At 41.6% G+C, this 18629-nt stretch overlaps 1 protein-coding gene across 2 annotated transcripts in view; it reads left to right on the top strand.

Moving 5' to 3' along the window:
* LOC127599278 (E3 SUMO-protein ligase PIAS1-like) overlaps window positions 1-18404 on the top strand; it is a 63310-nt gene extending 44906 nt beyond the window's left edge. For both annotated transcript variants that reach the window (XM_052063123.1, XM_052063125.1), the window contains exons 3-13: window positions 7364-7448; window positions 7535-7673; window positions 7780-7914; window positions 9466-9571; window positions 10382-10455; window positions 10726-10886; window positions 11334-11470; window positions 13081-13318; window positions 13930-14069; window positions 14678-14718; window positions 16770-18404. In XM_052063123.1, coding sequence (XP_051919083.1) covers window positions 7364-7448; window positions 7535-7673; window positions 7780-7914; window positions 9466-9571; window positions 10382-10455; window positions 10726-10886; window positions 11334-11470; window positions 13081-13318; window positions 13930-14069; window positions 14678-14718; window positions 16770-17078 — 1565 coding nt within the window. In that variant the 3' untranslated portion in view covers window positions 17079-18404. The remainder of the gene's footprint in view (window positions 1-7363; window positions 7449-7534; window positions 7674-7779; window positions 7915-9465; window positions 9572-10381; window positions 10456-10725; window positions 10887-11333; window positions 11471-13080; window positions 13319-13929; window positions 14070-14677; window positions 14719-16769) is intronic.
* The last annotated feature ends 225 nt before the right edge of the window (window positions 18405-18629 follow it).

The raw sequence follows: 18629 nt of genomic DNA, 5'->3' as shown, positions 1-18629 counted from the left end.
CGGACTATCTACTGCCGAGGCTCGCCGAGCTTAAGTGGCGTCGCCACAAAAGAAATACCCTCGCCTCGCATTCTCATGGCCTCGCCATTTTTCGGAGATTTCGAAATTTCGTCGAGAACAGAAGCCACAAAGGGTGTACGTGTGCACACAAAAGGAAGATTAGTCATTGAATGTCGAGTATTTGAATAGCGTTTTGTGTAAACTGATTCATGCGTGATCGGCCAGGTATGCACGCGCGTGTGTGTGTGTGTGTGTGTGTGTTTATTTATTTATCTATTTTCCCGGGATTTTCAGAAAAGTCCACTTTCATCTGAGTTCTGTTTGTTATATATGTGGTTTTTGGGCAGTGATTGAGGTGACCAAACATCATGTAACCAAAAAATTAGCTCGAGATTTTCAGTTCATCCTTCAGTCACTCTTGCAAACATTTATTATGCCCGCCTGAACCTCAAAGAGGCTGGCGAACAGCACCAGATACCTGTTTTAAGTGCCTTTCATTTTACACCTAACACACCAGAAAACAGCGACACCGGCATATGCATAAAACACACCACCTATTCATCCGTTTTATGCATCAGAAATCTTGCATTGGAGAGCTTACAAATTGGTTGGAAATCGCTATGGTAATACAAAAATATCAGGGTGCATCATAAAAGTCGAATTTGACTTTTATTGAGGGGAGTAATGATTATACTGTATAACTTGTCCACTTTTATCATTGCATCAGCTGTTTTAGGCACATTAGCTGCTGTAAACATTCATGCAAATGTAAATTTTAAAAAACATGCATCCTTCAAAATATATTCATGCATGTATTTTCAGAGATTTATGTTATTTTTGTGTTCATTAAATCTTGATAGTTATAAATGTACATTTCTGTCTTGATCAGTGAAAAAATATTTTCTCCTCACTCCAATAGAGTATGTTGTGCTGATTAAGATTCATATAGACGTTGTAGTCACTTACACCCTGATACAGGACTGCACATATGGTTCCTTCCAAACAGACATACTTCCAAGTTAAGAATGTACGGTATACGTGTTCTCTCATTAGTGAGACAAAGGGCGAATAAGAAAAAAAAAAAAACGAGGAATATGGTGCAAATAATTTCACCAAGCTTGAATATTTGAGACTGCTCAGGCTCGTGTGATCACCATATTTAACCTAATTATGAGGAAGAGAGCTCTGTTACCTTGTAATCATGCACATATGCCTCCCTCAGATCCACTGATTGGTATTCATAGTACTCCCACAATTGTGTCTGCATCCCCTTTTGCCTCATCCACAGTATCATTTACAACAATCTCCCCCATGCCCCCGCACTCCTTCTGCTGCATTTATTCATGCCCTGACAGCCTATTGCCATGTATGTCAGAAAATGCTAAAATGATACTTTTCTGAATTCCAATTTATAATAGCTGAAAAGGTTGAAATTATGACAACAGTGCATTAATGTTAACAGTCTTGGATTATATGGCAAATACATTAGGTTCCAGGAGCACTCACCTCACCTCAAGAAGTATTACGACAGTGAGTCTGATTCATTTCCAACTCCAATGAAATTGAAACGTGTACGACAAAAATAAAAACAGATTTGCAAATTCCGTTCAACCTTTATTCAATCGTGTACACTTAAAAGGCAAGATGTTCAGTGATCAAAATGATATACCAATACCCAATCAACGTTTGGGAACAAAGGACAATATTTGTAGAAGCTTTGATGGTGGAATTCTTTCTCATTCTTGCTTGATGGTCAGCCTCAGCTGTTGAACAGTCACCGTCCATCCATTCATCTTCAACAGGGGTGCGCCTGAAGAGGGTTGCGGGGAGTTGTGGGCAATTATACCTGTTGACTTGGGGCAGGAGACAGACTATACCCTGAACTGGTCGCCCTCTAGTCACAGGGCACATATAGAGTGCATAAAAACTTGAAATAATTTAAGAGTTAATTTAAATTTGAATTAACTCTTAAATTTAAAATTGAATTAACCTTCCATATTGAAAGAAAAAAAATTAAAATGGCATACTGTATTTCCAAGTAGGGCTGGGTATCGATTCTGATTTACAAAATCAATTTGATTCGATTCACATGGGTCCAATTCGATTCCCTTTGATTGGTTTCGATTCGGTTAGCGAAGGATTTCAGGCAGTGCCAATTTTACTTTAATGTGGAAGACATTCTCCGAAGACGCAATACAGCAAATAGTACAAAGTTCTTGTTTTAATTTGGTGCATTCGTAAATATATGAATATTGACTTAAAAGAGTTACATGAATCATGTATGTTTGGGCGACCTGATCAAAATAAAAAAAGAGAATAATTATTTAAAGCTATTCTAACCACAGTGCAGGCTGTGTAAATAGAGTGGCAAAAGACACTACAAACTCATGACATTCACATTCCTGTGTTTGTCTCACAAAGTGTCAGCACAGTAATGTCTTTGTTTTAATTAAACACATTGTTCTGATAGGCTATTCTCGTGCAGTGACAAGATTTCACGTGATGCATGAAGCCATGTGAATTTATGGGAAAAGGATATTAAAAAGATGGATTGATAGTTTTATGAATCAACATCGGGCTATGAAAAGGAAAATCTACTTGCTTCGATGAATCTAAAATCAATTTTCAAACCCAGCCCTATTACCAAGTGATAGAGACTTCAATTTTTTAAATGCATTTATCCATTTGTTTTCTTTCTGCTAAACTAATAAAGCAAAGTAAAAACGACCCAGCCTTGATAAAACAAATGACCAGAACTCCAAGCTGTGCTGACCAAAACAGAGTGCCTCCTGACCACTAAAAATCTCCTTCAATGCGAGAGCGGCTGCCTTTACAGCAGCTCCTATAGTTTTTGTTCTTCTACTTTCTTCCTTTCATAACTTTACTGCTGTAAATTGGGAATGTTTCCATTGTGAGACGATTAAAGGTTTTCTTATTCTTATTCTTATTCTTATTATAATGTTCAGTGTTCCTATGCATTTTGTTTGCAGCTGCGTTGTCTCGGGCCTGGCCCGCCTAGCACAGACTCAGCCTGGAAAATGTGTACTATTTGTATTGAAGAGAATAGTGGGGCCAGCTGCCAGACTGCGAACACAGCCATCTAAGCATTTCTGTATGTGCACACTGGAATGCCTTAATGAGCTCGAGGACCATATAGCTGCAGTGCAACCCCATTCAGCGCTCAAACAATCCCTGTTCTCAGTCAGGAGGAAGTTACACAGGTTTGCCATTTAAATTCTAGATCTCACTTTTTATCACACACTGTTCGAACCATTTTGTCTTTTTTCATTTGTTTTTCTGAGAATGGAGCTGTCTTTTGTGTTTGTGTGCATATGGGTCTGCTTGCATGTGGCGCACTAAATAAATGAAAAAGTAGCAAAGGCCTGACCGAGCTAACGAACTCCAGCTGGGCTTTGTTGTGCTTATTAAGCAGATTGAGGAAAGTAAATTCTCTTGAGCTTAGCTCATACCTCAGACCAGACCTGAAGCAAAATGTTTTTGGGGGTTAGGGTTTTTTTCTTTTCTTTTTTCTTTTTTTGCCAAAATCAGCTCTATTAGCGTATTTCACCTTTTTAGAATCATCCCCGTATTTTATGCACGATCTGCCAGGTTATTTCAAAAGAAAGCAATACCTCATGTTATCTTTAAAAACAATCCAACGATTGGGATAACATTGAAATATATTACCTTAAATTGTGGTGAATAGCTCTCCACCATCTGAATAACCATACAGGTGTATTTGGTATTCACTTTAGGTGATTATAAATAGACACGTCAACACAATTGGTCTACCTACCTTTGTCCTTCAATCTGCTCCCCCAATCGTTACATTTTTTTATTTTAAAAAAAATGTATCATTTATTTTTGGGGGACACCCACGGTTTATGGTAGGTGACGGGAAAATGTCATCTGTACTGTATGTTGCATATTAAGCATATTTGACAATAAAGTTGACTTGACTTGAACAGTTGGACTATATATCGTATGGCATGTGGATCGATACAGGCTGGTTTTAATGACACAATGCAGAAGCTTTTTACTCGCAAGTCGAAAAGTCAGTTATGCATTGCCCAAGTTATAGACCAGAACAGATTTTCCCCTCACAATGAACGGTTTTCACTTTACCTTTACTGCATGCTGTCTGTGAATCGAATACATGGGGACACATGCTAAGCCAGCCAAAACACTTTCAAGAAACTGACGGTTTGCAAATACTGTACAACCTCTAGGCACCTATTGAGGTCCTAGCGTAGACTCACCATTAAGTGTCTCAATATGATACATTCAAGTATGATACATTCAAAGTGCGCAGACAGTTGGATAAAAACGATTGTAGACAATGGAGTAATGAATCCAGCCATAGGCAGAGATGATGTTATTAGATGTTATCAGTTTCATAATCCAAAACTACTGAATACTTTACTCAAAATAGCAAAAATAATTTGACAATCCATTTGTGGGCTAAAGAAGAATAATGTGTTCTGGTTTCGTTTGCTTTCAGATTCAGTGAATATATTGTGAGATTCTCTAAAACGTGTCAGCTTTTTGGGGCGCTGAAAATGAAACTATAACTTGGTTTGAACAGCTGAACCACAATAATAATAATTATAATCGTAATAAGCCATTTATCTCCACCACTGATTGGAGGTAGCAACCGAGTCCGTTCGCAAAGCAGGAGTATGCCTGGCATGCAGACAAACAGATGACAGTAACATGAAAAAAAAATACATTGAATGATAAAACTTTTTAAGTTGAGGTCTATGGTTAATGGACTTATTAGCTCGTGCGCGGTCTCTTTTTAACCATCAAATTTGAAGTCGGTTTCAATGAAAGTCATTCACTCAAACGTCATTGATGGTCGACTTTGACCTGATGGGTGATTGGATGATTGCCATAATTTCTGTCTTAGTTTGTCAATTTTATTCACGCACAGTTTTTCTTTCAGTTCCATGGTATCATAACCACCAATACGCAAGAATCTGATCAAAGTGAGTAACTGGAACGTTGTTTCTTCATGAGCTTTAGTCTTGTTTCTTCCAGGAAATTCATACAGTACACCTCTTGTACGTCAATAGAATACGATGTGTGATGCAGAATAACTTGGTGTTCTAGTCTCACTGCATTCATGCGTGTTGGTTTATCTTTGTCAATGACATATTTGCAGATGAAACATTTGCCCAAAGATAATCTGAGCATTTGATCAATAAACAAAGCCTAATCTGATATTACCACAAGAATTCCGATGTACGTCACAAGCCTTTTCTTTCGATTGTCTCATCAAAATACAATCATGTGAACCGCCTGTATTGGATGCTTTTGGAATGTATCACATAAGGGTTTAGGCTTTAATAAAACAACTCTGATTTAAAAAATTAATTGTTGAGGCGGTATCGGTATCGGTTGGTGCCTGTTATGGCGGCAACTCCAGAACCTGCTGGTGGACACCAGCAGTAAGGGATGCCATCGAGCTGAAGGAGTCCTATAAGGCCTTTATGGCTCGTGCGATTCTTGAGGCAGCTGATGGATACAAGAGGGCAAAGTGGAACGCAGCTTCAGTGGTCGCAAAGGCAAAAATGGAAAGAGTGAGGCCATAGAAGCTGACTTTGAATTGAGCTCCTCCTTCTCCATGTCGAGGGGAGCCAGATGAGGTAGCTTGGGCATCTGATTAGGATGCCTCCCTGACACTTCCCTGGTGAGATGTTCAGGGCATGTCACACCGGCATGAGGCCCCGGGGACGACCCAGGACACACTGTCTCTGGTTGGCCTGGCAATACCTTAGGATCCCCCGAGACGAGCTGGGAGAAGTGGCTGGGGAGAGGGAGGTCTGAGCTTCCTTTCTAAAGCTGTTGCCCCCGTGGCTTGACCCCGGATAAGCGGTAGAAGATGGATGGATAGATGGATGGGCGAAGATAAGTACGAGCGTCCCAAAAAATACTGTTGAAGCATATGGGAGGATTCCGACTTTGATCAGTGTTCTGTCTGTTTTTGTTATTTTTCGTCCCACTTATGGAGTGAACATGCACCTTTAAAAAAGAGGCAATTGCATGGCTGGAAATTGAAAGTGAACGCGGTTGTCACCTTTTTCATGTCTCTTTTAGCCACCACTCTGCAACATGAGAACAAATCCAGTTTTGTGGTGAGAGTGACTTCGAGTGCAATGGAAGAGTGGGGTGGGGGCGAGAGTGAGAAAAAGCAAGCAAGGACAGAGAGAGAGAGAGAGAGAAAGCGAGAGAGATTGCAAGAGAGACAGAGCGCGTGAGAGAGAGAGAGTGATTGCAAGAGAGACAGAGCGCGTGCAAGAGAGGCAGAGAGAGAGAGAGAGAGAGAGAGAGAGAGAGAGAGAGAGAGAGAGAGAGAGAGAGAGTGATCGAGATCTATTTTTAGCTTCAGTTGCCCCGAAGAAGAGAAGTCTGAAAGCACATCACATGTAATTTTGTTCTTTGGCACAGACAGGCACCAAAGTGCATCAAGAAAAGACACGTTCCATAGAATTTATTAAATGTCATTGAGGTAATCCATAGTGTGGCCGTTAATTACTAAGCAAAAGAAATATTCTGAATATTAATGGCCATGTAATTATCTTGAGTCGATATACAACGGTGAGTCACGTGCATAGTTTAATGTCTTTGCTTTTATTTTGAGACACAGCAAAGTTCCTTTGAATCATTTCTTGTATTCCTCTTCCTTCATGCCACATTCACAACCCACAGGATGAAAGACCGCTGTCGGAATAATTACCGGTACTCAATCTTATGATGATAGTGGATAGCCAATTTAAAATGGAACAATTGCGACATCTCTCTTCAGTAGGATTGTTTCACTGGCAAATCAAACCTTTTTTTTCCTTTTATAATTACCGACAGATTATCTGTATAGTGGAAGTGAACCAGCACAGTCCCACCAGTGTGGTGAAATGTTGATTAGGAAACCATTGCACATTCATTTTGAAGAGTCATCATACAAAATATTTTTTCAAAAGCTGATGTTTAGCTTTTTTTTATTACAGTCTATAGAATATATTTTTAGGCGAACAGAGCAAATGGTACTGAAGGAGATTTTGAACAACAGCATGATTAATGGAAGATGATCTGAAAAGTGTCCAACTGTTATCCAAAATACTGCAGCTCCAGGTGATCAAACCATTAGTGAAGAAGTTGGCTAGGCGGTTTTCGGTTTTAAACGTTGGCACGGTTGCCACAACAGGGGAGCAATCTGACCATCTGCTGCGTAAGTTGCACGGTGATTCTTGATTTGAAAGGCCCATCTTGCTCTTGAGAAGCGTTATTAGTTTTACAAAAAATCTGCTAGTAGTGTCAGTTGGTGGGAGTTGTGAATCCTGTCATGTTATGTTGTTTTCTGCAGCTTCGGACAACAGCCAGAGATTCCAAGAGACATGCTTTGCCTTTGCATTAACGCCACAGCAGGTCCAGCAGATCAGCAGTTCAATGTAAGATGAATGAAAATTTTGTCTGGCCAGACAGTGAATTATTCATCAACATCTGTCGGGTGAAAACAATTTTTTTGTGCTTTAAGGGACATCTCGGGGACCAAATGTGATTTCTCAGTTCAAGTCCAATTGCGGTTTTGCCTGTCAGAGACAAGCTGTCCTCAGGAAGATCATTTTCCACCCAGTTTGTGTGTGAAAGTCAACGGCAAGCCATGTAACCTGCCGGTGAGAAACACTGACATACGCATGCAGTAGCCAAATCCTGTGTTTTTCTTTGTATTTTAAAGCAGTACTTGTAATCTCACCATTTTTTTGCCATCCTATCTCACAGGGTTATCTTCCTCCAACCAAAAATGGTGTCGAGCCGAAGCGGCCCAGCCGACCCATCAATATTACCTCGTTGGTCAGATTGTCCACGACAGTCCCCAATACCATTGTGGTGTCCTGGACTGCTGAGATTGGGAGGGTGAGAGGCAAAGGGTCGGATTTACTAAGATCCCAAAGAGGGGGCATGAAAATGCATGCTGCCTCGAACAGACTTGTTTGCGCTGTTGGGGGCCAAGATTGCGATCTTTTCAAAAGAGGGCTGGAGACTGAAACTTTTGAAAAAGAGGGGTTTGAGCTTTAGGTAGCTCTGATGATTTTCATCCTGAGAAATTTTGGGAGCCACTACAAAGGGCAAAATCTAATTTGAACTTGAAATGACAAAATGGCCATCGTGGAAGACAAAGCAACATATGACTGAATTACATCAAAGATATTTACTGCTCCAGTCATTTAGGGGAGAGCAGCAACTGCGTTAGTCTTCTATTGTTTGTTTCACCTTGTTCCAGGTGTCACTCCAGCCTTACAGTGCCACCCTCCATTTTAAAAAAAAAACACTTTCAAATGGATAAATAACATTTAATAACATTTCATTATGAATAAGGTGTTTTTATGTAGTAAGTTAAGAGGTCAGAGCAAGGCTTTGAGGCTGTGCCCATGATGATTGTGCAAAAAAAGATTGACACCTTGTAAGGTCTGTCTGTTTTTTTTTTTTGGTCCGGAGAGTTTTTTTTTTTTTAACTCAAATTAGAGGCACAAGACGGCCGATTTTCACAGATCATACAGTGTTTACTATAGTAAGTCTTGATGACTGTTTTAACAAAATGAAAAATGTGCTGTTGTGGTTTTATTGCAAAGCCCCACTTCAAGTCAACTCTGTTGTTTTTGTTGTTGTTGTTTTTTTAATGTGCTTTATAAATACATTGAATTGGTTTGTAGTATTTAAGTGACCCAAAGACGTGGTTAATTTTGGTTGAGGTTTAAGAAAGCAATTTTACGTAAATTATTAATTGCAGCGGTCAACATAAAATGATATAGTGAGTCAAATGTGACCCCTAGGCCTGGAGTTTGACACCTGTTGCCCTACGTCATTCAGAAGCTCCAAAAAGAGCAATCCCAAAGAGACGATTTTAATTTTTGTTGATGCATTTTCAAATGTAAACGCGAGCAGAAAAGAGCTTTCCTCCCCATCGTCTCTCAGTTTGCCTTTGCCTGCCCATCATGGCTCCACACAGAGGTTCCTTTTTGCAGCTGCCTTTCAGATGTGCTCTTTCAAGATGCAAAATCAACCATTGGAATTCCTCTTCCGTTTGATCAATGTGCTAAATTCATGTAGTTGCATGTACTGGTACTACTCAGAATGGCCCAAATTACCAGTGCAGCAATTTAGCACGTTAGGCAGATGCGATCTCGGGTGCTCCGTGGATACAGGTTGGCGCGCACAATCAAGTTTGTGCCCGTTTTTGCACACGCAAACCTAAATTAGGCCCAAACTAAGGACCTGCCTTCATACACAACGGTCGGAGTTGGTTATTATTCCCCAGAAATACAATAGATGGCACTGTCATGCCTCTCATAAGCCTCAAAGTGTCTTTGACAAGCAGGTGTTTGTGTGATAGTCCTTTATATTTCCAGTTTTTGGTCCATTGAAGAGAAAAACTGAACATCATACCATGTTTTTTCACCTCCACAGAATTACTCTATGGCAGTGTACTTAGTGAAGCAGCAGTCATCCACAGTGCTTTTACAGAGGCTTCGGGCTAAAGGCATAAGGAATCCGGACCACTCCAGAGCACTCAGTAAGAACCCTCCGAACCTCTTTGTTGAGGAATGCACAGGGCCATTCATGTTGTAACAATTTGGAGATAGAAAGTTTGAACCTTGAGTTTACACATTAACAACAATAATTTAAAAAAATCCCTCAGCCACTGTGGAACATGGAGGAGGTTCCGTTTAGTGGATGCTTATCTTCAGCCAACACAAAGTGTCTTGAATCAATGTAATTGGCATTCTGCAGAGAAGTATGCTGCCCAGAGTGAGGAAGCTTGATTTCTATGAGGTCACGGGTCCCCCAAAAGGCTAAAGACACCAAACAGACGGCTAAAAATACCCAAGAATGGGTAAGAACGAAACATCGAGCTATTCAAAATCCTGTTTAATATTTGCGAAAGCATCTGAACCTGATACAGCTGGAGCGGTTTGCTCATGGGGAGTCCAAAATACCTGTGGACAGGTGCACAAGTCTCATCGAGGTTGTTGTGACCTCCTCAAAGGGTTGTGTAAAAAATATTATTTCATGCATTCTATCCTTCTCGTCCAGGTCAGCTTCTTTAGTTTGTTTTTCAAAGTAATATTGGCGGCCCACAAAGAAAAAGCTACATTTATTGTTATAGTACTTGTTTCTGAGTCAGGTTCAAATAATTTCTTGTGGGGTCTTCTTTCTATGACGGGATATGTATTTGTATTTATTTTGGCAATGTGGCAGGTAAGATAAGAAGAGGGTACGATAAGAGGACAGCCGTCTGCCAAATTCATGAAAGAAGAAAGTCTTTCCTACATTGACGCATTGAATTGACTTGTTTTAAATCATTTTTCCCATTTGCCTCCAGTCAAAGAGAAGCTAACAGCAGACCCAGACAGTGAAATAGCCACAACTAGCCTTCGTGTGTCTTTGCTCTGCCCGGTAAGCAAGTTTCTTTCATTTAAAGGCAGTTAACAGCATTAAGACGCATTATACCAAAACCAGAGTGCCGTATGCGTTCATTGCATGACCTTCCATCGTTATTCTACATTTCGCCCCCTAGTGTGCACCTTTTCCGGCTGCTTGATGTGATTTTTATTTATTTATTTTTTTACATTTATGGCACCCATACACACACTGTACAGTACCTCATGCCCCTGCTGTGTGAATGACCTCTTTTTTCCTGAAGACATATTCATGCACCCCTTGCAGCTCGGGAAGATGCGGCTGATGATTCCATGCCGGGCGCTGACATGCTCCCACCTGCAGTGCTTTGACGCCACACTGTATATTCAAATGAACGAGAAGAAGCCCACCTGGGTTTGTCCTGTTTGTGACAAGAAGGCGCCTTATGAACTCCTCATCATTGACGGGTAAATGACCCCACTTGGCTTTTCTCACCCGGTTAGAGGAGCAATGCAAAGTGTATTTAAACGGGATGATCTATTTCATTTGTATACGTGTTTGCAGATGTGAGTCTTAATGTCAAGCACGTTTTATTAATTTTTCAAAAAAATGGACTGTATTATATCTCAGCAGAGGTTGTCCGACGTGTCTTGTTTGTTTGTTAGATGGCTAATAAATATCAACACCTGTGCAGTGCTCTGTCCTTCTTTTTCATGCAAAGTGAACACTCGCACCGACTTGTGGATGTCTTGTCCATCTGAAATCCATCTATTGGTCTCCGTTTCAATCCAGCCGTGTTCTACAGTTTAGCTGTAATGTTCAGAATTTGGCGCTCTGTGGCACCGCTTCACTCTGACTACAGGATCTACTATTTTTCCATTGCCTGATGTGGTTCTCACTGTTAAATCACTCAGGCTTTTTGTGGAGATCCTGAACAGCTGTACGGATTGTGATGAGATCCAATTCAAGGAAGATGGAAACTGGGCCCCTATGAGGACAAAAAAGGAGTTGCAGGAAGTCTCCTGTGCTGCTTTAAATAGCAGCCTGAATGGTAAGAAATGTTTGGTGGTGGTGGGGAGTAAGTCAGCCAGTAAGACGAGCCTGTAATAAAGTACTGTAATCAATTACAGGAAGTGACAGGAAGAACATAATAGTCACTCTTTATGTCACTGTCATTATTAGGAAGGATCCAGCTAACCAAGGAAGCACATATGATAGCATATTAAATGTTTGCTTTTAGTGGACCATCGCATATTTGCAGCACAGCATTCACAAATACACAAATTCTCATTTTTTTGGGGGGGGGGGGCGGGGGCGTTCCTCTGGTATTCACAGGCAATTGGGATTCTCTGTAATGTGGTGGAGAAAGGTCTGAATTATTTTATTATGTTTTTCTTTTGATGACAAAATGCGGTCTGCTGTGTCATTTATTGTATTGGAGCGTGTAATTTTAATTGAGATGATCAGTTAGTGTCAGCCATCAACGTGCCAGAACTTCAAACGAGTTGTTTGCTCAACCAGACTTGTGTGTTGGCGGATGTTCTGCCTACAAGCACGTCCACTCGCTCCACTCACGCGCCCCGCCACGCTCACCTAATCACAATTCCAAAAGCAGAATTGTCATTGGGAGCGGAGAGATAAGATGGCAGCTGCTTTGGCTCATGAAAGTTGCATCAAACTATGACTTAACAGAGCGTCAAACGCAATGAACTCGGTGTTACAGCAGCTGACTGTACATCGTCGAGCCTATCTACCGACACCACCTTGTAAAGGTACAGAACTGTTTGTATGCATTTGAAATAACTGAAGTGTTATTGCACCTTCGTTTGTGGCGTATTGTTGGTTTAAACCGTTAATATTGACATTTATATTCACTTTTAGGGGCATCTGTCATTTGTGTAACTTTGTTATTCAGGGCCAGGTTTGGCCCCTACAGGACAGAGTTTTCGGTTGTGCCTTTGTGTTTGTGTGTCGTAGTTTTACAAGTGATCAAACAAAGACAAGCCGCAACACAACTCTGTCACTTTGGCCGATTGCTATCGACTATTTTTAGAATTGATTAGTCGATTCCATCAAATAATCTGATAAAGACCTTATTTTGCATGTTTGGTAAGTGTTGAATGCTTCAAAAAAACACAAGAGCTAAGCAAGCAATAATCACAAGAGAGGCCCGACTTTTTGAAACGGTGAGCTACTTCTTCAGTACTGATTAATACCAAGGCCTATGCTTCTGGGCTTCGGGTTCGACTATCGGTAAATGTCATTTCCAGGTTTTTACTACTATTACCTGAAAAAATGATTTTTGTACGATTAAAACCCCCTCCCCTACCTCCCATAAACTAATTATGACTCAGTTACTGCTCCGTAACTTGTCAGAAATTGGGAAAAGTATTGATGGATGTTCTCCAAAGTAAAAGGAGATGATTACAAATGTCTTTATTTGGATGAAATGCAAAAGATAATCGGTCTGCTTTCATGAAGAACTGCATAAATCTGAGAATGCTAACTTTTGAGGGGCTCATGCTAGAGGATTTGGACAATCTTAAAGATAAACAAATGAGTAGTAAACAAGTAAGTGATGGTGAAACGAGTTGTTGATTAATTTTATGATTGATTAACTGTCGATAAATTGAATCATTGTGACACCTCAACTCTCTCCAGGTCTTTGTGCGATGACTGCAGGCTCAGATCAGCAGAGCCCCTTGTCAGCCAATCACAATAACAGCGGCAACACCAATAAAATGGCGGTGATCGACTTGACATTAGACAGCTCCTCAGAGGACGAAGAGCAGGACACTCCGCCGCCGCTGCCACCGCCGCCACTGCCTCCGTTGCCTCCTCCCGCCAAACGATCCTGTCCCTCCATGTCCCCGACGTCTCCGCCTGTCCTCAACAAAGGGTCAGTAAGACGCGGAGCAGCGGTTGAGATTTTATCTGCTCTCATAGCTCAGAAAGCATCCGATGTGGGAAAAGGCTCAGATGGGAAATGAAGCATGTCGATAGTCGATGATTCATGAGGTGTTCACTTGAATGCATGAATAGGTTTTTACCATTTTGCTTGAACAGCCACGTAAAAGGTTGAGTGTGTAACATTTGTACTTCAAATCCCTTGTGACAGGTAGAATGCTGACTAGAGACTTTTCCTGAAGAAATAGACTCATTTAGTTGTTTGTTGTTTACTGTACTGCACAGTCACAATGACATTTGGATGAAACTAACTTGCTTTGGTAGTAGGAATGAGATTTTTTTTCCTTCATGTTGACCGCATCATCTGGATTCTCACAAAAATGCAATCGAAATATTCGTAATGATTTAAAGTACGCTATAGAACGGCATCAAAGCTAATCAATAATGGTATCGCATCCCAAAATGGGGTCATCTCCATGAGAGTATGCCATTTTTCACCGGTTGGTGTTTTTGACTGGTGAAAGTACAAGAACACTTTGACTTCACTGACAATGAAACATCAAGTATGTCCGACTACATACTTGTCCCCACATCTGCCTTCAGGGTGTTGAACCTGCACCACCAGGCTTCCCCGGTGAGTCGCACTCCCAGCATGCCAGCTGTGGACAGTAGCTACATGCCTCCTGTCCCGCCGCTGATCCAGGACTATAGACCCTACTACCACACCACCAACGACCTTCCAGGTAATGACAACAAGAGCAAGTCCGGTTCAAAGTGTTGAATGCAGCGGTAAGCCCCCCCCGCCCCCCCAAAAAAATAACTATTTTCTCACGACCAGTCGCCTGCATTCCCAATGTTTGTGCAAACTGGGCGACATGTATCACGGTTTTGAACATCTTTTTGAAATTGGGAACTCGGACATAACGAAGAAACAAATCACTGTTTCTGCTTACTGCTTTTGTACCGCAAGATGACCAACACGACACACGAAACACAAACGTGTGAGACGCAGCCTGCCGCGGGGCATTTGGACTGCCGGAAAGAAGAAGAAAGTATGTTAACTGATAGCTTGTCTGCTAACTAGATGACAGTGGCATACCAATTTCTGTAACGTAGACAATTTATAGAAAACACTCAACGCGACCAATTTCTCACTGGAGTGGACTGAGCACACGGGGCTCAGCCAAACTGCTCGAACGTATTCACAAATGTCACCCCTGACCATTTTCTGATGGGGGGGGGGGGGGAAAACACTCTTACTGAACCCACCTCAGATCACAGGATAATCAATCAGGGACATCAATATTTGGTCGGTGTGTCCCCTGCCTTACCAAGCTCTCTCATTTGACAGATTTGAACTTCTTCTCTTTCCTGCAAGGTGACAATCATCAGGTATGTGTCACAGTAAATCACACTGGCAGCAGTTTTGGAGGTTTTGTTTATGAATCAGTTCGTGAAACGCCACCCAATGTTCTAATTTGAAGACTCACTCCTTCGATTTACTCTTTAGGCGACCACGCACCGAGCGCTGGAGCTCAACAAACTATTTACAGTCTGCGACTGACCCTCGCACAATATCGCGACAATACGGTTCGCACCGCAACATAAAAATGCAACCCCTGAGGTTCAGAAAGCAACGGTTTGAAGCGCCACCTATATAATTAGAATTATGTTGAACCACAAACTGAATTTGATTGACAGATCGCCTTGGCAACTGGCGCGATTGCAAAGAGAGAATGCAAAGCGAGGGAAAGAGAGGCTGTGGACAAAGCCCCGTTATGACGATAGAGGGCTATTTTTATCTTGCCGCCAGCTTTCTAAGTGGTGATTATGCATTTTTTTTTGTCAATTTCACCAGGACGTGTGCAATATTTTTGATAGGCAACCGACAATCATAGGCTGCATGAATTTCAGCGGTAGAAAACTCTCCATAACGCTTGGCTTTTTACACGCAGGTACCGTGAATTCAGTATGAGGTTATAAATATAGTTTTTTTTAAAAATATGTGCTATCTTGTAACCTTTGACATTTGGAAGCACAGCCAAACTAGTCCCAGGCAGTCGGCAACAGAATCGCATACACTCCGCGACACGATCGGACAGTTCCGTCGCATTTGTTTGTATTGCTCCTCCTGCAGGGCACTCACTGTAATTGCTTTTTTGCGGAAGATGCTACGCCAAAGCAGTATCGTTGATCATTACATTAGACTTTATTCATTGTTCATACAATGGCAGTGTAGTGAAGCATTACCGATGACCAACTGTCGTAGGACTACCGGTACTTTATCTTTTTAGCCGGTTCATTCTTGCCATAGTCCATTGATTTTTAAACTTGCCTGATTGTGAGTGCGATGCCGAGGGTCTGACATGGCTAACACTGGCCCTAGAGTGTGTCGAAGACGTGGAACTCTTTTACTTTTACACTCCGTCTCCATCTGCAGCTGTTTAATCCGTTTAGGAAGCGCAATGTTATCTTATTTCGAGAGTTGTACTGAGTCGATTAGTTGCTTATTTGAACCAAGTTAAGCCACATGCTTACACGCACCTGCATGAACATCTTTTTCGTTGTTTTAGCTGGTTCTTCTTCGAGTCCGGTGTCGGCCAAGATCAAAACATGCTTTTGTTCTCAAAATCTTCTTAAAGCTTTTTGGAATGATTGGTGGCACAAATTTAACGCCACATTAGAGTCTCTGCCTTCAACAAACACGGTGCCGGGGTCAGGGTTTGCTTCCTGAGGTTGTTTTTTTTTTTTTTTTTTTTAATCAAACGCATTTATTGAATACATTTTGTGTCGGATATAATCATGTCGCGATCGGCAATAATTATCAGCCAGCCTCAACAACATATAATTCTTTTTGTTTGATGTTTATTTTGATATTAAACATCGATTGGGAGTGGCACTAAAGAGGTTAAAGCCACTGTACAGCGTTGGTTACTCAAGTGGGAGCTCACGTCAAAGAAAAAAAAAACACGTTGTCATGAAGGATTCACATTTCTTGAGATGCAAAACTTTCATTAGCTGACAGCTGTAATACATGATAAAAAGGGCTCCTTTAGCACTGTGTGTAATAGTCCAGTGGTACTTACCCTGGGTTCAATCAAATTTATATAAACACTTTGTTTTTCTTATTTCTTCTTTCTACCCACAATCTTGCTGCTGTAGACTGTAAATTTCCCCAGTGTGAGACAAATAAAGGTTATCTTATCTTAATCTTATTTATTTTTCACTCCTGAAGGGTTTGGTGAATGTGCATATTAACTGGTTGGGTTCGGTACCCCGAAAAAGGTTAAGAACCACTGAATCAGTCTGTAAATTGTATGCTTCTCTTTTTGAATTGAAAAACTGCAATCACTGAAGTTTTCCAGATGCGCCGTTAGCAAAGTATTGTTGACTGTGTGGTGGTAAATGTGCAAACTGACGGAGCATCACATCTTCTCTGTCAGCATTACAACATGGTGATGGCGGCGGCCGCCGCCGCCTCCGCCTCAGAGGACCACGAGCTTCTGCTCAACCGCTTCCTCCCATACAGCTCCTCCGGCTCCTCTGCATCTTTATTGACGCCGCCGACCAACGGGGCCGGCGGCTCCGGCAGCAGCAGTAGCAGTAGCAGCTTGGTGTCGTCTGGTAGCCTCCGGGACGCTCACTCCCTATCCTCACACTCTCATGGCGGGGTGCTGGCCGGCCGGGAGGCCGCGGAAGCGGCGGTGGCGGCTATTTACGGCGGAATTCCTGACGTTATATCATTGGACTGACTCACAAAAAGCCAGGCCGCTGAACTGAAATGCAGGGTAGAGAAGTGACTCACAAACTTGACAAGAATCAATCGACTTCATCGGTGGAGTCGGAGTGTAAGAGGAGCATCAGGAGGACTTGACGACAATGTTGGCTCAACCAGTCGTGAAGGTCAGCTGATCACATGGACTTTATCAGCTCCCAACCTGACACAGAGAGCGAAAAACACAAAGGAGGACAGTTTTCTTTTCTAAATATGACCACAAGTAGGGGCACCGTGTACAGAGAACAAAATCTATTTTCTCCTTTTACTTTTGTATGGTCAATGGGGACATCCAAGCTAATGAGCTGCTTCAACTGCTGTTTTTGACCACGTTATAGTTTGTAGTCCATACATCATGTGTGGTGGCCCCTGCCTTGTGTATCCTGGTTTAAAACTCCTCACTGCATCTATCCCCCTTAAATCTCCTACAGTCAGTTCTCCCTGAAGCTTATAAATACATACTGCTTTTTACGCAATATGCATTCCTTTACATGTTCAGGTCACCCTGTTTGTGTGATAGGGAGTGTGCAGGCGGTGCGGCCGTATGTGAATTATCATTTTCACTCCTGGTGAAGACTTCATCACAACACAGCATTTAGACTGTTTTTAAAGTTAGACACTATTTATATATGTAAATCTTGAGATGGAAGGAATCTTTTTTTTTTGCTAATGCCAAAAATAACAAAGGGCCTGGACAATGATTAGAGTGCAGTTCGAGCACTTAAAAGGTCGTCTAGTGTCTTTCTTTGGACACTTAAAGCACGTTCTTTGAGACTTTCTTGCCCCGCCATCCAGACAAAAAAAAAGAACAATGCAGTCAAACCGCAGCCTGTCTTGAGCAGTTGTTCCACGGCGGACTTGAGTTTCAGCTGCTGCTAGTTTGCTCGAATATGTCACTGCATGTTAGGGATGAAGGTGTCTCCTGATTCAGAAAAACAATGTCTTATTATGTCTCCTGGTTTTGAAAACAAGTGTCTCTCAATTGAAGCATTTTGGAGGAGTTGGACAAAAACACATACCGGTATTTGGAATTTTAGCTTAACTTTAGGAATGCAGTGGACCCATGGAGCTTGCAAGCTGTTCAGATTTTCAGTTAGGGATGGGCACTGGACTTTGAGGAAAATGACCATGCTCCAATAAATATTGCTGCATCAATTCTACTTGACCGTAAATACTTTCTGCAACTATTTTTAATAGGGATGGGCAAGTACCAATACCAGGTGTCGGTATTCGGCGGATATTGGGTTATTGTGAGAGTTGTCGATACCATCCACTGATACTTAAGGCAAAAAATAAAAATAAATCATGGGCATGGAATAAGTCTTCCTGACCAGTGGTTGGTGCTACACATCGGTGAATCATCATGTGTGTCAGAAAGAAAGAAAATTCTATGTTCAGAATTATCCGTCCTTGTTTCAATTAAATATAGTATGTATCATAAGTACTCGTGGTTTCAGGAATTGGTAAGGGTGAGTACTGGTTTCAGTCTAAAAAAAATTGACATTGAACGTGTGAGCACCAGTTGTTA

This window comes from Hippocampus zosterae, chromosome 4 (genome assembly GCF_025434085.1).
Source record: "Hippocampus zosterae strain Florida chromosome 4, ASM2543408v3, whole genome shotgun sequence".
In the NCBI taxonomy this organism is placed as follows: Eukaryota; Metazoa; Chordata; class Actinopteri; order Syngnathiformes; family Syngnathidae; genus Hippocampus; species Hippocampus zosterae.
The sequence above is the reverse complement of the archived record's forward strand: the minus strand, read 5'-3'. Positions and strand labels throughout refer to the sequence as shown.